Below are 23,533 nucleotides of genomic sequence, written 5' to 3'. Positions count from 1 at the left end.
TAGAGAATAGAATGTTGTTAGACAAAATGCTTATAATGCCCCTCAAAATTCATATGTTGACGTCCTAATCCCCAGTATTGTATTTGAAAATAGGGATTCCATGGAAGTAATTAAGATTAAATGAGGCTATAAGGTTGGAGCCCTAACTCAACAGGATTAGTATACCTCTGAGAGGAGATCACAGACCTTGCTTACTCTCTTTCCACACATATGCATTAAGGAATGGCCTTGTGAAGACATAGCAAGAGGCAATATGTGCAAATCTAGAAAGGAGCTCTTATCAGAAACCAATGTTGCCAGAAAATGCTCTAGAATATCTAGCTTCCAAAACCATGAGAAAATTACTATATGTAACTTAAGTCACTCAGTTTGTTTGGTTTGGTTTGGCAGCCTAAGCAAACCAATACAGATGTCTACAGGAGGTTTTGAAAGCTTCCAAAATATTCCTGTGAATCTAGCTATACACAAGTAGAGGGCTAAAAACATACCCAGCAAAGACTTTTTAAGGCCCTACCTCTTACCTCTGGCTTACACTGAGACTGTGCACAAAAGGAAATAAATTGAGTTGTAAACTGCCTGCCAGAACAATGACAACAAGTCCTCAACACACAAAAGCGAGATTTATTATTTCCAGGCATTTACAGAAATGTCTCTCAAATAATTAGCTGATCACTAACCTAACCAAGCATTCATTTCAGTGTTCACAAAGGATGAATAAAGAAATTACAGAATTAGTTCAGGAAAGTTATTGGGAAAAAAAAAAAAAAAACCTTGTGGATGAGGGAAGAATCTGGATCTCCACAGCTGCTACACTATATTATTTAAAGTCCAATTTTCAACAACAAAACTTTATGAAAGATGAAATGAAAAAAATTCAAGTATAACCTATGCACACAAACAAAAAAAAGTAGGCAGAAGAAACTGTTGCTGAGGAAGACTTCAGATTTACTAGATAAGACTTTAAATCACCTATTTTAAATATGTCTGAAGAACTAAAAGAAACCCTGTCTTAAAAAATTAAAGAATGAAGACAATGTCTTATAAAACTAGAATATCATTAAAGAGAAGTTAAAGGTCAGTTGAGATTACCTAATGTAAGGAACAGAAAGAAAAATGAGCAAAACCCAAAAGTCCTTATAGAGAACCACTATGCATACCAAGATACAAATGAAAGTCCCAGAAGGAAAAAATGAGAGAAAGGAAAAAAAGAATATTAAGTAATAATGACCGAAAACTTTTCAAATTTGATTTCTTTAAAAAATATATCTGCATATCCAAAAAGCACACAAACTCCAAGTAAGGTAAATTCAAAGGTATTCACATCTAGATACAATAAACTGTTGCAAACTAAAGAAAATCTTGAGATCAGCAGGAGAGAAACAACTAATCATGTGTAAGGGATCCTCAATGAGATTAAGATCTGAGTTTTTCATCAGAAACCATGAAGACATGAGAAAGCAATGGGATGGCATATTAATAATAGTAAAACAAAAAGACCATCACCAAGAATTCTATTATCTAGCAAAACTATCCTTCAAGAATGAAGAAATTGAGATGTTCACAGATTAATAACAAAAAAGGAGAATTTGTCTCTAGTTAATCTGCTCTAACAAGAAATGCTAAAAGTAGAACTTCAAACTGAAAAGGGCACTTCAAAGATAATTCAAATCCATCAAGAACATCCGTAAACCTAACTACACAAATAAGTAAAAAAGACAGTATAAAAATATAAATGTATTCTTCTTCGTAACCTTTTTTTTACAACTGCATAAAACAATAACAAATCCATGTTGAGGGCATGTAATATACAAAGGTGTAATATGAATGACAAATAGCACAAAGGAGTAGGAAGGAAAGGGTGCTATAAAGAAACAACCTTTTTTTAAATGACACTGAAATTAAGTTAGCATTAATACGAGCAGGATTGTTTTAACTTATGATATTAATTACAGTGCCCAGAGTAACCATTAAAAAAATACTTCTACAAGAGCATTTCAAAAGCAAAGGAGAAAATATCCATTTGATACAAAAGGGGGCAGTAATAAAGAAGAAGAAAGATCTCCAACCAATAGTCTGCTTCCATTTTAAGAAACTACAGAAAAGAAGAATAAGCCAACACAGAGCAAGCAGAAAGAAAACAATGATAAAAATTTCAACAAAATTAAAACTTTTTATATTTTAAAAGACTATAAAGAAAATGAAAATATAACCCAGAGAACAAGAAAAATATATACATATGATAATTGACTTGTACCCAGGGTATATAAAGAACTTTTACAACATAATAAAAAACAAGCAAGGCACAGTGGCGCAAGCCTGTAATCCCAGCAACTCGGGAGGCTAAGGCAGTAGGATCACAAGTTCAAAACCAGCCTCAGCAACTTAGTGAGTCCCTAGGCATCTAAGTGAGAGCCTGTCTCCAAATAAAAAGTAAAAAGGGTTGGGATGTGACTCAGTGGTCAAGTGCCCCTGGGTTTAATCCCAGGCACCAAAAAAAAAAAAAAAAAAAAAAAAAAAACAACCAAAACCAACTAATTGAAATAAAAATGGCCCAAATTTTTAAACATTTTTCAAAAATGATACACATTTGGTCATAAAACACATGAAAAGATGTTCAACATCACTGGAGAAATGCGAAACAAAATCACAATATTATACTACTTTACACCCACTAGAAGTTACAAGAAAACAAACATTAAAGAGTATCGGAATGATGTGGAGAAAATGGAACTTTGATGTGCACTGCCAGTAAGAAAGTTAAAACAGCCCCTTTTTAAAGTTCAGCAGTTCCTAAAAACTAACTTAAGAGTTACTATATGACCCAGCACTTCAACTTCTAGGTATATGGCTTAATAAAACAAAAACACAAGCCCACAAAAATAATTCCTTATAGCTAAAAAGTGAAAATATCTCAAATGTCCACCAACTGATGAATGAATAAATAAAATGTGGTATATCTACAAAAAGGATATTATTTGGCAATAGAAAATATGATGTGCTAGTATATGCTATAACATAATAATTGAAAACATTATGCTAAGTAAGAGAAGTTAAACATAAAAGGGCACATAATGTTTCATTTTATTTTTATGCAATGTGCAGAAAAGGCAAAGAGAAAGAAAAAAAGTATATTAGTCATTATCAGGGACCAGGATGTGGATGAGTGGAAAGTATTTGCTTACTGGGTAAAAGGTTTCTTTATTAGAGTAAGGAAAATGCACTAGAATTAGAAAATGCTGAGCTATACCATTTTGAAATATACTAAAAACCATTTAATCATACACTTTAGAAGAATAAACTTTATGGTATATAATAATTTTTTTTTAAATGACAGAAATAGAGGAAAAGTACCAAGGTTTCCACTATCCTCTTAAAGTACACAAATCTTTAGAAAATTTGTTCTCAGTTAAATATTACCTCCTTTACAAACACTGTTCAGATTTCCCCACATATATTTAGATGTTAGTTTCTCAAAAATGTACCCATTTTTTAGAGGGTTACTCTGTTTAGTTATACTTGTTTTCTTATGTAGTTGTTTTTTACATTTGATTGTAGGTTTCTTAAAAATAAAGACAGGAACTTTAAATTTTTTATCCTTAATATACAGCTAAGGCTAAAAAACAATGGTAAAATAATATCATAGAACACTCAATACCACTCCAACAACTAAAGAAACCTGTTGTTGTACAACTAAAATATGGTGTCTTGCCTGACAAAGCATATAAATGTAGTCTCTTCATAAATTTTGGCTCAGTTCTTCATCTACTTCTTTCACTTCTGGTGTGTTATTACACGGGGGGAAATAGGCATGAAACAACTTAAGTAAGGAACTTGACAAAACTATATTCCCTGTTCTCCATTCATCTCAATTGTAGAGTAGCTGAAAATGGAACTGCTAAATATAATAGAAAGCCTAGGTGTTTTCTATTTAAGTCTTGGCCTCAATCCATACACCATTCAATATTACATACAAGTTTCAAAGAGTTCAAGGGATATTGAAAACTCTTTCTGTTCTTTCACTGTTAGTAATCATCTTACTGCTTATTTTAAATTAAGCCTCTAATGATAGTTTATTTAAAGTAGTGTCAAAATTAAGTCTCATGTTTATTTTATCATTATTTTATTATACACAATCTAAAATTTTCTAAAAGTACCTTTTATCACCACAGCTTCATCAGTATAGAGGTAGTCCAAAATAATTTTCAGTATGTCAGAATGTATTGGCATTTCCAGAGCTGCACAACTGGAAGCCTAGGTAAATTAAGATAAAATAAAGGAAAACAATTAATTTTAAACATTATTGTAAAGTTTAAAATAAAGTACGACTATATTCTAACTTGAGTTATTTGATATAAAAAACTCTGGATAAGAAATCACATTAAAAGCAAAAAATAAATCTATAAAACACAAAGCTAAAATTACATTCAATATTAAAATAACAAAAAATGAACAAAGAAAATTTCAGAAAACAAGGAACACACTAGCATTCCTAACACATTTCTAGATAAAAATAAGACTATTTTGATTTCAAAAGCCTTTTATCATCAATTCTAACTTCTAAGTGTAAAGAATTTTAGTTATTTGCCTAGGTGCTTTCTATTTAAGTCTTACCTCAATCCACGAGCTGCTCAGCATACTATGAAAATATTCTGAAAGGGAAAAAGTCTGATGTAATAAGAATAGTGAAACAAGACTAAAACAAATAAATCAGCAGTTAACAAAAAATATACCTACCAAGTCTAGCACAAAGAACACATTTATGACAAGGAAATTCCTTTCCATCCACTGATTTCATGGTCACATCACACAGAAATGAACTGCAAAATAAAAATAAAAATGTTTACTGAAGCTGGGTGTGGCACACACCTATAATCCCAGCAGCTCGGGAGGCGGAGATAGGAGAATTTCGAGTTAAAGCCAGCCTCAGCAAAAAGCAAGGCACAAAACAACTCAGTGAGACTCTGTCTCTAATAAAATACAAAATAGGGCTGGGGATGTGGCTCAGTAGTTGAGTGCCCCAAAGTTCAAACCCTGGTACCAAAAGAAAAAAAAAAAAATGTTTATTGAAGCAAGAGTGATTTCTTTACATTATTAAGCAAATAAAATATATCAAAGGATTTGGCTTAACTTTATATTTTATTTTAGATAAAGGTGGCAGAGAATAAACATCTTGTGGATATACATATAAATAAGGTACTTCATCTCCCTCCACCTCAGGGAAAACAATTAAGTCTTAATAAAAAGATAACATTTGAAAAGAAAACTGAGCACAAATAAATATTCAAAAAAGACTTTCTCCTGGTTTTACTTTTTTATTTCCATGTAAAGTATTAACAAGAGTTAAAGCAACTCCATGTTTAAAGTTCTTTAATTCAATTACTTGTACCTATTTTGTGCCAAGCAGAGTCTGTACACCTACAGTTTCTTTTTCTCCAAAACTTTTCACCTACAAATACTTAAAATGAAACTTTTGATAATAAATATACTTAGAGTAGCATATTTATTCATGGAAAAAAGTATACTAAAGGAAATAGTCATCATAATGATGGAAATATACAATTTGGTTTTTAGGACTACATCAAATACTACTAACAATAAGATAAAATTCAAGCAAGGAAAAAAAATTAAATTCACATCAGAAAGAGTGAACTCCTTCAATGTCTTATTGAGCAGTTAATGTTTTATCCATTAACTCAATAGCTCTCTAAAATTTCCAAAAATGAAGACTAGAAAAGGTAAGAGGATATCTACCTAAGATCTTTGATTTCTACATTTGTACACCAAAATCCAGACATGAAAGTTTATCTTCATTATCTAACTTACCATTTTTTCTGATTCAGTTTCAGTTTATTACCAGTTTTCTTAGCAATAACATTAATTTTTTCATTTTCAAATCTGACTTCATCTAACCTATCAAGAAAAGAAAAAAATCAAAAAGTGGATACACTCCACTACCAAGATTAATACACAAACATACAAAAATCAAACAATTTAGTCCATATCTAAACATAATCATATTATCATTTAGAAAAATATCTCAACAAACCCCATTATAATATTTAAGAATAATTAATTTTTCTTTGATTTTAATTAGAATTAAAAATATATTAAATATATTTATTGAAAATAGCAAATCAAAGATATAGCACGAAGTCCTTCAGCACTGTTAAATAGAAATATTATATATACTTCTCCCCTTCTCACAATCCTCAATTAATGTTATTCTTTTGCAAGTAACAAAAAGGTCTTAAAATAGAGAATAACAAAGAATCTGATTTATAATGTGACAGATACTGTTTCAGGCACTTTACATATGCTATACAACAAAACTTTGCCAATAACATGAGGTGAATATTATCCCTACTATATACAATATACAATACTATATACTATATACAATATCCCTACTATATACAATATACTATATACTATATACAAGCAAACTATTAAATATGCCCCAGCCAGCAATCCAGTAATAGTAGACTAAGGAGCATAATTTCATGAGTCTTTCTAATTCCCAAGATCTTTCTAGCATACCACATTGCTTGTCACTGTAGATCCCTATTAGAGAGCCGTACCACAATGGGCAGAAATCCTCTAATAGCCTTCCTACCCTTTAATGTCCAAACCAGGGAGTCCCACAGAGATGTCTCTACCAGAAAACAGAACACATCAATGAACCTCTCCCAAAAAAGGAGTGGGAGCAGTGGGGATAAGAAAACAAAAAAGAAAAGGTAAAAATATTTAAACAGGAGAATTCAGGTCCAAGACAGATATTAAGGAGTCATACCTACTACTCAGATTACTGAGGCCAAATTTCTTTGCAACATTTTGCAACATTCTTACAGGATCATCTTCCCCGGCACTTTTTCCTTTTTTAGCTTTAGGTTTGCTCTTCTGCCTTTCACTAATTCTATGAGTTTGATTACTTTTGTAAACTTCAAATGCTGTCTTCTGATTATCATCTTCATGGCAATTCATTTTATTCATATGAGAATTCAGAGTACTCTGATATTCTTCTGGTTTTCTGTTTAAGGGTATTCTTGGTTTGAAGCCATGAGTTAAAAAGTCACAAGTTTCTGTATATATGAATTGTAAAAGGTACTCAAACAACTCAGGATGAACTTTCTCTATCACAAAGAGAGGGCATCCTGCAGAATCTTCATCTTTCTGGTAAACATCTGAAAATTCTGAAGTGGCACCATCTGAAAGAAACAATTTCTGAAAAAAGTCAGAACGCACTGCCAAAATATATTTATGTGCAGGAAAGATTCTGTTCCCAACTTGAAATGTTACATCGTGAATGTTGTCCATTTCATCTGCTTCCCTCAACAGTTTGCCAAATTCTTCAGAAAAGGATGATGAGCACACAGCTGGAATTTCATAAAGGCTAGAAGTAGAACAAAAATAATTTTTACTTTAAAGAAAATTGGGAGAAAAAAGCATCCCTGGTTGATTCCTTTGAAAATCAAATGACATGTTATTTATTAAACTTAGAAAATTTTAAATTTGGTAGTCCTCAAATATAAAAATATCACAAAGACTCAGAAATTGTATCAACCTTATTTCTTTCTGTTCCTTTTTCTATTTGTATTTTTCTCTCATACTAAAACAACAAGAATTAAGTTTTCCTTTGAAAGCAATATTCCCTGTTGCTACAATGAAATGCTAAGCAATGTAAATTCAAATGGATGTTTCACATAAAGTTTTTAAATTACTGAACATAAAAACATTCAAAAATGAGTAAAGAGTATTTTCTCAATTTTTCCTCTTTCAAATATCTTATTTTACAAGTGAAGAAACACAAACCAAGGACTGAGTAAACACTTCAAGTCCCAAATCAAAAAATATGTTACACACTCAAGTCAAAATAAATATTAAGATACACAAACAATTTGTAATACTGGTTCTTTCAGAACTACATCAATGTAATCACACATTCCCAATTTACCCTTTAACTTTCCTGATTTGACTGAAGGGTTTCCCAGGAGATGAGACTTTCACTGCTAAAACTAGGACAGACCTGAGCAAACCAGAATGGATGGTCATCCTACTGCCAAGACTACTTCTTTGTTCAACAACACCCTTGGTGCTTATCTTAACCTATCTGTCTATTAATGTGATGTAGGAAATTTGCAGTGGGATTCTATGTTATAGATGATTCTACTCCACCTCTTCTTTTTGTCAATTCCCATCATATGCAAGAGATTTTCACAAACTGCTAAGAAATATTTATAATACATTTCTCAGAATTTGAGAATTCAAGAACACAGCATAAAGTACTAAAAACAAATTATACATGTGCATGTATATATATCTTCAATATTTTCAATAGGCATTAGGTTACAAACTAAAGGGAACACTAATCATTCTTATCTAGTATGAACAAATTCCACCTTTGGATTATCCTGGTAACATGTTTGTCTTAAGGTCTCTACAGGACTTGGCAACAGCACTCAAATGTGTACTAGGAACTACTGAAAACAAAAGAAAATCCAGTCATCATTCCTTCTAAAAATGAAATTTAATAATTACAAGTATACCTTGTTTTAGGATCTGACTGCAGGATTGCAAAGTTGCATCCACTTGGGTCTGTGCTGACACTAACAGCTCTATGAGCAAAAGAAAGTTTCTCAAGTCGAATTCTTTCATACACACTATTTGTATCAGAAGCATAAGACCCATCTGATGAGGGATTATGTAGGTTTGATAAAACGTCTGCCAAAAAAAATAATATGCTACAATTAATCAAAGCTTTACAGGAATTATTAAAATGATTTAGGAGTAAAAGGAATAGAAAAACAATTGGAAAAAATATGGAATATCTTTTATATTTATTATTTTGAAGCATTACATACCCTCTTCAAAACAACATTTTACATCAAATATTTGTTGTATTACAGAGAATTTTTAGTTATTGAATTCTTAATTGGTCTTGATTTCATTTCTTTGAGCAAAAACATATTGTAACCAAAATTCTTTCTAAAAGGCTAATGTAATATTTTAGTTTTTAAAACTCTTCAACCTACATTTAAACTATATAAACTTACTGTCTTCATAATCTGCCTACTTATTCCCTTTCTTTTTTCTTTTTCTTGCATTTATTCAGCAAATACCTAAATGACTATACTGTACTACTGTGATACAGTGATCATGTGTTGACCTGTAGGGATACTTTAGTGATCAAGAAAGAAACACCCCTACCCTCAGTAAGTACACAATCTAGAAAGATATTAAACAAGAATGTACCATTACAGGTCAAATCAAAACTATGAAAGCAAATTATATAGTGCTTCCACAGAGTCATAAAATCTGCATATGAAGAAATGACTCTAGCTAAAATGTGAAGAATTTTTAAAGTACACAAAGAATAAAGAACCTGTATTACTTTACATTCCAAAAAATGAATAAATGATATAGACTGAGTTGTCAGCAATTGATGTATAGAAAAGTAAAAAGATTTCAAAAGCATTTGAGATAGAAGAAACAAAATTCAGTAACTCATTAGATGTGCCAGAGAGAGAGAATATGAGGTGTTGAAAATAACCATTTACTAAAACTAAAAACCAGACATGGGATCATGAGACCATGAATTCAATTACTAAACATTGCCTAAGACACAATTCTAAGAATTTTCAGTATTTACAAGTGAAACCTGTGTTCTAGTTACTCTCTCAAATTCCCTCTATTTCTATCTTAGGGAAGCTCTACTAGTTTTTCTCAAACACTTGTTCCCCCACCACCAATTTCTAGGTTCTTAAGAAACTTACGTGCCTATTTATATATAACCATGTATATACAAACTTAGGAGTCCCTGAGAACAGGGATTCATATTTTCACATCATGAAAACTTCTCTGGCCAGGAGCAGTACCACACACCTGTAATCCCAGTTGCTCAGGAGGCTGAAGCCACGAGCATTGCAAGTTCAAAGTCAGTCTCAGCAACTTAGCGAGGCCCTAAGCAACTTAGTGAGGCCTTGTCTCAAAATGAAATACAAAAAGGGCTAGGGATGTGGTTCAGTGTTTAAGTCCACTGGGTACAATCCCTGATAACAACAACAAAAAAACTTCTCCCTGTCTCTAGCACACAGTAAATATACTTTAAATGTTACCAGATTTGAATAATCTATAAATAAATAAAATACAAAAATAATAAATTATCCAAAATTAAAATGTTTATTACATATATTTTTAGCATTTAATAACTAAATTATTCATTCAACAGATGACTTAATGAGGAACTACAATGTTCCAGGAAATAGGACAAATGCTAAAGGTACAGTGGAATGTGCCCCCTTGTCATCACTGAACTTACAGTCCAATAGAAGACAAGCATTAAGAAACAAATCACAAAGATATTGCATAAATGACTAAAGGTAAAACCTAATAATATTGTTAAGTTAACTGAAAGGGACTTTAATGTGCTGTCCACATATGTGAACTAACCTTTCTTTTCAGAACTCTTTCTTTTTTCTTCAAACCATTTCCCTCTAAATCCTTCCCCATCCTGTGTGACAAACAGAATTTCATTTCTATTTAAAGCAATATCAGAAATGAAGACCTGGCGTGGATAGGCCCATCGACACTGCTTCAGAGAACTATTGACTGATCTCCAGCAAAATACCTAAAATAAAACCAAATCACATCAGAATATAAAGCAACACAGCAGCTGAACAAGTAAAATCTGAAGTCAAGGAACAATATTGTCAAAATAAAAGCTCTAAATAGTATGTTTTAATGCTCATTTTTCTACAGAATACATACTATAAAAATCAAGCTGATTTGAAAGAACTTTCAGGAAAATACATTAAGCAAACATGAAGCATTAAAAATTACTTCAAAGACACTCCTCTTAATAAGAAATAATTTGGGGCTGAGGATATAGCTCAATTGGTAGAGTACTTGCCTCACATATACAAGGCTCTGGGTTCAATCCTCAGAACCACCAAAAAAAAAAAAAAAAGAAATAATTTTCAGTATTACTTATTGGGGACAAATAGATTTGCTACAATGCTATAGAAAAACAAAATCTTAAAACCTGAATTTCAGGTTTACTATAGCTATCTATTTGCAAGATTGAAAATCACCCTATGAAAATCCAAAGTAAACTCTCAAAAAAAAAAAAAAAACAAGTAGATGTGTGCTTAACTCAGACAAGTAACTTTCAAACACAATCTTGAGAGAGAGAAAAATCATCAAAGAGTTCAATGGTTTCAAATGGTCCTGGCAAAACCCAGTGGTCCTGAGAAGTGGATCTGGGACAATCGCTAAGAGACAGAGAGAATAAGGAAAGGTAGTTTATTAGGTTTCCTAATCCAGCTTTATGCAGGGAAGCAATTCTTGTATCTGTTTCTATACTGGCATTCCATGTATGCTTTCATTTGAAAAATTAAAACTGCTGATTTTTGAAACTAATTCCCACATAATCAAATTTTAAAAACTAAAGCACAAACAGTAACCACCAAGATCATACATGTTACTCTCATGAAAAATCTATAGAATTATCAATGACAGTAATTTATACCAATAATGAACCAGACGTAGAGATTTACGATTAATTCTTCAATTTCCAAAATGTCTAATTTTACAGCACTTTTTAGACAGAAAACATTCCTATTTTTTACTTCATAAGCAAAAAAGACAGAAAACTATGAATTTTTTGGCCAAAGTCTATAATTTTTTCAGTGTTACCAATGCATTTCTTTTTAAATGTAATTTGTAATTTAGACACTTCTAAGTTTTATTATAAATTTAAAATATTATATATGGTATACAAATATCAATGCATATTTAAGTATACATTTAAACATACAAATTGAAAATATATTTCAAATTAACCATCTTATTAGATAAATGTACAGCTATATTTCTACAGGGAAGTAAAATTAAAACTAAGGGGTGAGATTCTTTATATATAATGATCTGAAAATATACTAGCTTTTACATACATAATGTGAATAGTTATAATCTGTGCATTTATATAATGTGAACATTTGTATAACACTAAATCTGAGGGAAAATTTTCCAATTATGCACCAAATTTGCAATACTGGCTGCTGAGTCTTTACTTTTTAAGAGTAGTTACATGACATCCCTTAGCTATGCAATCCGACACCATTTATCAATACTCAGTGTGCATACCTAATAATTCATCAAAATTCTTTATGTTCATTTTAAGAACAATAAATGGAATTTTAATTTACAGTTTGACACTGCAATACTGTGAACATTAGATTAAATGTTGTCATACTTCCTCTGAAATACTAGCTTATATTAAATAGTATCAGATGTCAAAAATAAGTAAGAAAGTCAACAGAAATCATCACAGAAACGGTAAAACATTCTCACACTGTTAGATCTCCTATGCCTGTCAAATGAGCTTTTACATAAATACACTCACCCTTCCAGCTCCATCCATTGCAAGAATGCAGATTTTTTGACCCCCATTTTCTTTCAAATGTTCAGGATCAACCTTATATTCCATACAACCCCCAGACACAAGAACCTTTTTCAAGTTTAGTTGTCTGGATGGAAAAGAAAAAAATTCCTCAATTAATATATTCTCTAAAGTAAACATGATTAACTTTAAAGATATAACTAATCAGATAATAATAAATAGGCAACTATTATGAAAGATGAAGTAAAATGATCTGGTCCCTGGAATCACCAGTCTCTCCTTTCTTTAAGTTGGTGGTTGACTTTCGTAAGGCAAGTTCTTCCCTCTCAAAGCCTCTACTCACATACACATTCAATACCTAAACCCCACTTGCTAATGCATACATTCATTTAGAGTTTAAGTAAGGCTACAATCTCCTATATGTATAACCATTTGAATAGAAAAATATGTAAAATTCAAAATTAGTGGTTGGGGATATGGTTCAGTAGTACAGTACTTGTCTAGTATGTTCAAGGCTCTAAATTTAATCCCCAGCTCTGCAAAAAACAAAAAAGTTCAAAATGAGACATGATTAATTTTAAACATGGTCAGTCTTAAAATAGGAACTCATCACTATTGCTAATTAAAAATTTATACATTTGTCACACACTTCACTGTATCTGTATATCTGATGTGCACAGCATCATTGTGAAAACTACCTTCTGCTATCCCAATGACTATTTTCCCTTTCAAATAGTTTACCTACATTAAAAAAATTATTTTCAAAATTACTATGTCCTAATAATCTACAACAAAGGAACTGTCCTAGTGAAAACTTGGATATATGTATGTAATTTAATGGTACAAGGGCAATTTTATAAATGTTAACTAAAAACACTAACTAATATCACCTCATGGCAGGAATAAAACAACCTAGTCAATTTAAAGAAACACATTTGTTCATATTTTCATGTTTCTATTAATGAACTATGACCTACAATTAATGTCAAAAGTAACTTTCTAATTATTATACAGAGAAGATAAATTATGACAAATTGATGCTTGGCATTTTCTGATCATGTGTTAATTTCAAGTATGGTATCTGTTTAAGCTACCACCTCTTTACATGAACAAAGTATATTTTGTTGCATTTAAATTTAAGTCCCTAATTGCCTTAAAAGTTAGATGGCTGTTCTCTAGAATTCTTGCCCACAACTGCTTCCATTAGTTGAACTATATTTTCCCACGAATCTGTTGCATTTGTGCAAAAATTAATTCTGTACTTGTATTTATTTCTATAATTGTACAATATAATAAAATATTATCTAAATTAATAAAATATTAGTCTGAAAAATATTTTCCATAAGAGTTGTATACTTTGGAATGACACAATGAATACAAGCAGCAGCACAATGCTATCAAATCAGATATGCATTAATCAACTACAAGAGACTGAAATATGTAAGTACAGGATTCTGCATTTACATAACTTCACAGTTATTTTTAAGCAGTTGCTCCTTCCATCATTCAAACTGAAAAAAAAAATCATAGGTAAAACATTAGGAGTGTGGTTTATAAAATTAAGAAAACTCCAACTGGAAAAAGTATCCTTGCTAAACACATTGTGATTCTCTATTTTAACTTTTTGTTTTTTAACCGACTGCTAGTTTACTGCATGTTACTAAAACATAACAAGTTACAAATACAAATAATAAAATATATATCAATTAGATAAAACACTGAGCATGGATAAAAGATTTATGGTACACATTAATTATTTTTTAAAAATATATAAGTTAATAAGATATAAAAGGCTACAGATAAACCAATGATAATAGTAGCACAAGCCAAGAATTATGATTAATCTAGTTCTGTGCACCAGATGCATTAAAAAAGAAAAAAAATTATAAGGCATATTTAAACATGTTAAATATAACTTATAAATATTGTTTTACAACTTACAAAAATATTTTACATATAGTCACTGGATCCTTGTCAAAATACAAAGATCATCAAAGGCAAAACTTCCTGACTTTCCTCTCAATTTTTCACTTAACATTTACAGAGCACAATATAAAGTGGACATTCCATACTTGCTGGAACAGTTAATATGAAACTTAAAGATCTGTTTCTTCTACACATACTTAGATGCCATCTTTTTGCACTGATAGTCTGCAAGTAGGTAAATATCTCCCCTGGTAGTAACACAGACTGTGGCTCCATCACTTGCAGCAACCAAAGACAGAGTGATATCCTTATGATGAAGGGCAGAGACTTGACGAGGAACAGTTACATACTTTTCTCCATTGGGATCTAGTAAACATCCTAAAAAAATTATACAAATAAACAAATCATAAATTATCTGTTTTAAGCCCCCACTGATTTTTTAGTAATTGTCAAGAAATATTTCTTACCCAGTTGTCCACCATTTAGTCCCATGGTATAAACAGCTTCTCTAGTCCACAGCACTGTATGAAATCTGCCTGCTGCTACACCAATGATAGTCCTTCCCTTAAGATATTTTGCCTGCATCTGTTCAAAAAGACAAATGAGACTGCATTTTATATATATCTATGATCTACTACAATTTTTTCAAAGACCCAGTAGATCAGGGTAGCAAATATACATGGCATACTTGCTGCTATCACCCTCACAAGTGCTAATGGCAATTACTGCTAATAGATTTTAACACTTGTACTGAGACCTAAACCCTTCTCAGAACACAAGATATTCTCATGCAGCACTTTCACTAAGCAGATTTAACACAAAAAATTGACATGGTATAAAAACCAAATCATTAAACTTTTGCCTATTTATTTTTTTCTAATAAGCAATATGCAAATAGGCATTAGCAAAAAGAATGGTACTTTTTAATTTGACATTTACAGAGTCTTTTTCAACAGTGGCACTACTGACATTTTGGGCCAGATGATTCCTTGTTAAGAGGAATCATCTAGTGTACTATAAGATGGTTAGAAACATCCCCAGACTCCACTCACTAATGTGTATAGTTGATGTACATACACTCCTTTTTTTCTTTTTTTTTTTTTTTTTTTTTTTTGTGGTGGGGGGACCAGGGATTAAACTCTGGAGCACTCAAGTGGTCAACCAAGCCCTTTTTTTTTTTTTTTTTTAAGAGACAAGATCTCACTGAGTTGCATAGGACCTTGCTTTTGCTGAGGCTGGCTTTGAACTCTCGATCCTCCTGCCTCAGTCTCCCCAGCTGCTGGGATTACAGGCATGTACCACCACCCAGCCACATTCTTGTTCTATTAACTAAAAGTCTCCAGACACTCCCAAACAGCCTCAGGAATCAAAACTGCTCCCAGTTGAGAATACTCCACATGTGTATCAACTCACAGCTCCAAGTCATATACAATACGAAAAATGGGAGTAAAATTTATTTGCCATTCCTAGAGAAGTCTATGAAATGATTAAATATCCACAGATCCCAGTTAGACCAGTTAGAGAAAAATTGAAGACTACTCCCAAATATTTTGAAATAGTTCTTATTAATTCACTAGTCATCCAGAATAGGAAGGTGTTGGATTCAAATACTTAATAAAACATATGTGTAGTAAGAATTTTAAATCAAGAAAATTGCTGAAGAATTTTAACATTAAAATGCAAAATTGTATGAGCTGAAAACACACTTGTTATAGGTGATGATTCTAATATTAATTTAGAGCACTAGTCCCAATTCTATATGCCAGGTTGCTAAAAGTGAAGAAAGAGCATCTTCTGGCAATGGTTGTACAGACAGAATTGGAAAAGTGGAACAAAACATGGTGGGTTATGGACCCATGTTTCATAACATCAACTCACCAGTTGTCACATATGTGATCAGATTTAATATAGCTGGTAAATTAGGTTATTTAGTGCCTCACTTGCACAGGCCCAAGTTGTACTGATAAATTTCCTCTTCTTAAAGAAGACCTAAAAATGGTTTGAAGTTTCAAACCTAAAGAATCTGGGCAGAGCACATGCCTAATATGTGAGAGGCTGGGTTCAATTCCCAATACTAACACACACACCAAAAAAAAAAAAAAAAAAAAAAACTCACAAGGAACAAAAACAAACAAATAAGCCCAAAATCTAGTTCATCTTTTGCTTATGAATACTTAAAGATTGAATCTATAGTTTGGTAGCTAATCTATCAAGTGCTTGATTTCCCTAGTGCTTTCTTTCTTGCTCCAAACAAATGCAGGTTTGCATAATGCTTAATTTCTTTTTGATGGGAGAATATACACACACACACACACACACACACACACACACATGCACAAACATACACATATCAGCACTACTCAATTTCTCCTTAACAGATACACATACAACATTGAAGATGAAGTTAAATAAGTAAAATTTAAAAAAAAAAAAAAAAGTTGCTCTGTCAATACATTACACCTTAATGTCCATGTAGGTTTTGTAGCAAAAAAGCAAATGTCATCTTATTGTTTAAAAAAGAGAAGTTTACCTGTCTGGGTACATTACAACTGGAAGGTGGAGGAACAATTCCTAATTGATGAAAAATATTTAGACCAAATGTATAAACACATCCATCTTCAGTTAATACAACAGTGTGATCATTAGCAGCTGCCACTTGGGAACAATTATGACCACTCAGTCCTTCCACAAGCCTGGGAACCTATAAAATAAATTTTATTATTTAAATCATTTATATGAAAATACAAAAGAATCTGATGATACTTTATCCAAAATGTTATAACTGATATGACTGTATCTAACATAAGTAAACTTCAAATTTCAGCAACGGGCAGTTTAATTTAAAATTATATGGTCATTGGTTTATGAGCAAAATACATAAGCTGAACAAGAAATTTCAAAAAAATAATTCAATTCAATAAATTATTTCTAAGTTCTTACCAAATACAAAGTACAGATTTGTTTTGTATGAATAAAGGGAAGTAATCAATGAAATTATATAAAGAAAAAACACAAAATAAAAGAATCAATGCTTCCCTTCAGTGAATAACCAACCATATAGTATCATGCTCCTTCAGAGTTATCTGCACTGGGTCCAAATCTTCTGCCACTCACTAGCTATTTGATCTTAATCAAATTTTTAATCAGTTAGTTCCTAGTATACAATGTTTAACTTAAGTATTTAGATATAAAACAAAAGTATCAAAGGAAATATAGCAAATATTGAATCAGAAGAGTATCTAAATAAGCTTTATGATTATTACCAGGGTTGAACCATGAAGGCAGACTAATGTAAAACACTATCTGGAACAGAACAGGTTTTATTTATTTTATATTTCTAATGAAATACTGACAGTTGAAAAGTTTTCATTTTATAATCACAAAATTTTATTTTTTGCTACTGAAACTTGGTGCTAATTGGAAGAAACTTACTACCTATCAAAAAATTAGCTCACTCAGTTATTTTTAGGATTTTTTTTAAGAGGACTATTAGTATATTTATTATCTATCAAAGCATGCTTTAAGAAGGAGAGAAAGATTAATGATAACTTCTGTTTGGGAGGAGATAATTTATTGCTTCTAGTCATTATTATTTTTTCATCCATTAGTATTTCTTTTAAGTTTCACAATAGCTCCATGAATACAGGAATTATTATCTTCATTTTACGTAAGATGATAATACTGATTTATTTAGAACTTATTATCAATTGGTATATTATTTTCCCAGTGCGGTTGGGGGGGGTGGAAATTGAGTTAACTGAAACTTCCAATTTGTCAAAGTTTTACTGAAGCTACCTGAACTGTGTAATGACATTTCAATTACCAAGCAAGTCTGTTCATCTCCATGGCCTAAACGCCCTCCAGGACCATGACCACAGGTATAAACCTGCCCTTTCTGAGACAGAAACACTGAATGAAATTTACAAAGCACCACCTAAGGAAAAACAAAAGAACATTATTAATCTTCTATGAATAAAATATCCTCTATTTTACAAAACACATAGAATATTGCTATTGTTTAAGCTGGATGATGGATATGGGGGAGTCATACAATTCCACTTAAAATTTTCTATAATAAATAAAAAATATGCTTTACTTTAAATTATCTAAAAATGATGACACTGAAAAAAGAACAAAGAAGACAATTCAGTTATGCATTATCTACAGAAGAAAAATGTTTTAACTTTTAAGTCTTCGATTACAAAACATAATGGCTCTTTGTTTTCTAATTTCTTGAAATATCAAATAGCAAGAAATGAACAGAGTGCAATACAAAGCATAAAGATTAACAAATAATCATATACATTATTAATAAAACTAGTAGAAATGTCTAAAGAGTATTTTTTAAATAACAATGGGCTAAGTACATCCTTTTCGTATTTCTAATATTATCTAATGTACCTTTAATATTTTGTGGCTTAAAATAATTTATATTTACTTTTAAGTTTTTCTCTCTTTCCCACCTTCTTTTTCCTTATCTGCCTGATTCCCAATATCCTTCCTGTTCCTAAAACACACTTACTCAGTCACATATTCCAGAAGTCAAGGACACTGAAATGACTGAACTATATATCATCAGAAAGCAGTAATAGGAAACCAACAGCAAATGTGTGTATAATTCCATACCTAACTTCCAGGCTATATTTTTCTAATTCTATATTTATTGTATTCATTCTACCTTAATATGTTATTTTAAATATCTTTTATTATTCTTTTTAAAAATATTTGTATTTATACTTCTTCAGATATTAAAAAAATGAGTAAGAAATAAAGAAAGTTCAACATAATTTTCCAGAAAGTCAAAGTCCTTTGGAAAATAAGAAAATTATAAGCTGAACTGTATTTTCATATCCTTAGGCCACTCACAGAGTTATATAAACATAACATGCCTGTCAATTAAAGGTAATATACAGGTCATTATCTCATCTAGCTGTACCACAAATATCTTTAAAAAAGAGTCTAAAATACAAACTTGTATTTTTTTAAGTTAAAATTTGTAGAGGAAAGATCATTTTGAGTCAAGAAAATAAAATATTTCATTTAAATTTATACTAGAAGGCCATTATACAACTTCTGACTTCTATTAAACCACCATTGATACCAGAAAATTTAAGTCCTCCAACTTTAAAACATCGTAATTTTTAAAGAAAACTACTAAGCATGGCTTTTCACTTTAATTTCTAAAATACAAATATATTATATATACATACATATACATATATAGTGTGTGTGTATATATATATACACACACACATATATAGTCCAGAGCTCAAGGCTCTGGATTGCATTAGGGCAGAAACTCCTGCTGTAACTGTAAACTGTAAACTCTATAGTGTTCTACAGAGCCCTAAAGATATAATTCATATAATTTGTCATCCAAATATTTTTAAGAATGAAAGGGAATTATATTAACAAATTACACTAGGAAAACAATCAAAACCCAAATCTTTCCTAGGCAAATCAGGCAAATAACAGTCATAGCAGTTCGACTAGAGTAGAGGTACAGATATGTAGTCCCAGGGTCTCAGGAGGCTGAGACAGAAGGATCACAAGTTTGAAGCCAGCTGCAAAAACTTAGCAAGCAACTTAGGAAGATCTTGTCTCAAAATAAAAAATAAAATTTAAAAAAGGGCTGGAATATGGCTTAGTGGTCCAAAGCAACTCTGGGTTCAATCCCTAGTACTAAAAAGAAAATGTAGTTCCTCTCTCTTTCTCTCTCTTCACACACACACACACACACACACACACACACACACACAATTTTTTTTAGGGAATGGGGTACTGGGGATTAAACATGGGGTGCTTATCACTGAGCCACATCCCCAGCCCTTTATATTTTTTATTTTGAGACAGTGTCACTAAGTTGCTGAGAGCCTCACTAAATTATTGAGGCTAGCCTCAAATTTGTAATCCTTCTGCCTTAACTGGTATTATAGGCCTGTGCCATTGCACCCAGCTCAAAGTAGTTTTAAAAACAGAGTTCAATCTCAAACCATGAATTAAATATTTATATGAGACATGAACATCAGGTAAAAGTTCCAATGTGTCAGTAACATATTAATAAAAAAACAAGCTCCTAATTTGAGACAAGTCATTTTAAGAATATCAAAATGCATAAAAAACAACTAGAAAGTAGTGGGAATGAGCTAACATGATAGTTTAGGAAAATTAAACAAGGCTGCTGTAATACTTAACAAATTAGAATTTAAAAAAAGATTTTAAAAGGCCTTACATTCCAAGCCACAGAGTTTAGATTTTATTCAAAGATGAATCAGCAGATAAAAACATAATTAGCTCTGTTTCTTAAAGATAATAATTCTAAAAAAGATATTAACAGAAGATGAAAATGAATGAAGAAGATGAAAATGAATGAAGTTAAAGAGTCAAGTCGGGACATTGTTGTCACTATCCAAGAATGAGCTTAGAAAAGGCCTGGCAGCTCGGTTCATGTATTTAAAGAATTGGTCCTCAGCTAGGTGCTACTGGAAGGTAGCAGAAACCTTTAACAGCTAGGGCATAGTGGGAGGTTTTAGGTCACTGAGGGCATGTCTTCAAAGGGGACTATAGGTCTTCTCTCTAGCTTTCTCTCTTTTCTTTTTGCTTCCCAGCCACTGTGAGGTAAGCTGCTTTCTCTACCACACAGTCCCCACCATGCTATGCTACCTCATCATAGGCCCAAACACAACAGGGCCAAGTGGCCATGAACTGGAACCTCTACAATTATGAATCAAAATAAATTTTTTCTCTTTTTAAGTTGATCATCTCAAGTAGTTTGTTAAAATAACAAAGCTGACAAAACCAGTGCATAAGACAGAGATGAACTGTATAGATATGTTCTGAGATAAAATCTGTAGAATTTAAAAACTGAAATTTACACCATTAAAAATTAAGTAGAAGGGCTGGGGTTGTAGTGCAGTGATAGGTAGAGTGCTTGCCTTGCATGCATGAGGCACTGGGTTCAATCCTTAGCACCATATAAGAAAATAAAACAAAGATACTGTGTCCATCTACAGCTAAAAAATAAATATTAAAGCAAATTAAGTAGAGAAAGTTTTAAGAATGGCCAAAATAAGATTTCAGACATTAAATTTAAACACCTTAAATTGCTGCCAAAAGTACAATTAAAATGAAGCCCAAGAAAAAGGCTGAGGCTAAAGGTATAAATTATACATACACACACACAAATACATGTACAATGTTATAGAGAAAGAGAGAATGCTAACAGTAGCAGAATCTATGAAAGTAGAATGTATCATCCAGCAGAAGGACATAAGACCAAAAACAAAACTTTACAATTATATCAACTAAACTTGTACCATTACTCACATAGAAACTTATCTGTTATCAAAAATAACACTAAACGTCAACAAAGTCACTTAAAAAGTAACTTGAAAAATTCAAATTTTTGTTAAATGTGAACAAACACTAGAAAATCAATAGAAGTTCTACTTTCTTAAAATTAAACTCATTAGCAGCTTCTAATTTCTAACACTCCTTGCACAAACATCTCATACTTGGGAATCATTTTTCACAGTTTAAGTAAGATTAATGCTAACAAAATTAAAAACATAATTAGTAAAGTTCCATGGATAGATTTCTTCATTAAATTGTTACTATACAACAAAATCAACAAACCCATAGGCAAACTATTAAATACAAAACAAGTTATTTTTAATCTCCAAAAGTATACAAATTGTATTTCAAAATACCTGCTTGATGTAAATACCACTCCTAGAGAACAGATCCACCAACTCTGGATGATATTTGCTATTCTGGCTTCCATGACCCAGAGTAAAATTTGTATTATCACCCCAAGTGTAGACATCTGTAGGATCTAAAATGAAAATTAGTTTTTATACTTTTTATTTTAAAATCCATACTGTACTAATCAATTTATCTAAAATATGAGTTCTGACAAGAATATAACAACCAATATTTTAAAATTATGAATCTTCTAATATATTATATAATTCTAGAAAACTGCAGAAATCAAAAAACCCAAATTGCAGTACAAATCTGTCTCAGTATAAGCAATCAAATGCCTTTTTCTTGTTTTCTTAGCAGCTGAAGTTTAAATGCAAATGAGCAAACCATCACCTATCATATCTACTTAGTTTCCATGAAAATAACATATTATTTTAAGTGCAAGATGTTATTAATCTTGCATATAAAGGCTCTAAATGAAGCAAATGTGATATTGACATATCTACTGAAACTTTAACTTTGAATAGTTTGCTCTTAATAGGGATAAGATTGCACTTGTGACTAGGGTAAGATCCCAGTGAAGTGGGATAAAGCTTAATAGCTAAGTTTATGACACAAGTTTATGACATAAATCCTCACTTTCATTTTAGAAGCCTGATGAAGTCCCAGAATGGAATTATAACTGTTACCTAAAATGTAGTTTCCTTACTTAGCTTAGATGAAAACTACAGAATATACCATTTAAATCTCTTCTCCTTTTTTACTAATTCTTATTTCTAAATCCCACAGAGCATTCATTTTACCTCTCCTCAAGTTGATATTGTTTTCCAGGTGTACATTAATTACTTTATAATAGCTACAATTCTAAATGCCTTAACATTTTAGGTTGCATTTTTATTCTCATAGGCATAAGTATGAATTAAAATTGAAAATTCACAATAAAACAAAGTGTTCTGAAAATAAAACAAAAGATATAATATATAAAATTTAACATATACCTAAGCAATAGTTCTTTGCAGATATCCACACACAAATAAATCTTTCCCATTATGATAACAGGAAATTTTCTAAGCTGTACCTTAATGGAATATATTTACATAATTTTCTTACCAGTATTCTTGAATACTACATGAGTTGGTCTATCCTTCATTAGAAGATCCAAAGCTGACAAGCCTTCTTTATCTTGAATATACAGACTAACACCATGCTATAAAAAGAAACAAACACACATTTTATCTGTTTGCTTATAATTTTCTATTCTAAAGAATCAAAAAGATAATCAATCCCATTAATACAATGAAAAAATAAAATTAAACATTTAGTAATGGGCTGGGGATGTGGCTCAAGCGGTAGCGCGCTTGCCTGGCATGCGTGCGGCCCGGGTTCGATCCTCAGCACCACATACCAACAAAGATGTTGTGTCCGCCGAGAACTAAAAATAATAAATATTAAAAAATTCTCTCTCTCTCTCCCTCTCTCCTCTCTCACTCTATCTTTAAAAAAAAA

At 31.4% G+C, this 23,533-nt stretch overlaps 1 protein-coding gene across 2 annotated transcripts in view; it reads right to left on the bottom strand.

Moving 5' to 3' along the window:
* Positions 1-23,533, bottom strand: part of Ibtk (inhibitor of Bruton tyrosine kinase) — a 79,021-nt gene that overhangs the window by 42,282 nt on the left and 13,206 nt on the right. For both annotated transcript variants that reach the window (XM_026411476.2, XM_026411484.2), the window contains exons 3-16: positions 23,138-23,234; positions 22,033-22,157; positions 18,147-18,257; positions 16,854-17,024; positions 14,791-14,908; positions 14,521-14,701; positions 12,401-12,524; positions 10,447-10,624; positions 8,544-8,718; positions 6,791-7,390; positions 5,824-5,910; positions 4,735-4,817; positions 4,612-4,649; positions 4,155-4,251 (exon numbers count right to left, since the gene is read on the bottom strand). In XM_026411476.2, the coding sequence (XP_026267261.1) occupies positions 4,155-4,251; positions 4,612-4,649; positions 4,735-4,817; positions 5,824-5,910; positions 6,791-7,390; positions 8,544-8,718; positions 10,447-10,624; positions 12,401-12,524; positions 14,521-14,701; positions 14,791-14,908; positions 16,854-17,024; positions 18,147-18,257; positions 22,033-22,157; positions 23,138-23,234 (2,185 nt within the window). The remainder of the gene's footprint in view (positions 1-4,154; positions 4,252-4,611; positions 4,650-4,734; positions 4,818-5,823; positions 5,911-6,790; positions 7,391-8,543; positions 8,719-10,446; positions 10,625-12,400; positions 12,525-14,520; positions 14,702-14,790; positions 14,909-16,853; positions 17,025-18,146; positions 18,258-22,032; positions 22,158-23,137; positions 23,235-23,533) is intronic.

Source organism: Urocitellus parryii, chromosome 8, assembly GCF_045843805.1.
Source record: "Urocitellus parryii isolate mUroPar1 chromosome 8, mUroPar1.hap1, whole genome shotgun sequence".
NCBI lineage: Eukaryota > Metazoa > Chordata > Mammalia > Rodentia > Sciuridae > Urocitellus > Urocitellus parryii.
This window is presented reverse-complemented; position numbering and strand designations above follow the sequence as displayed.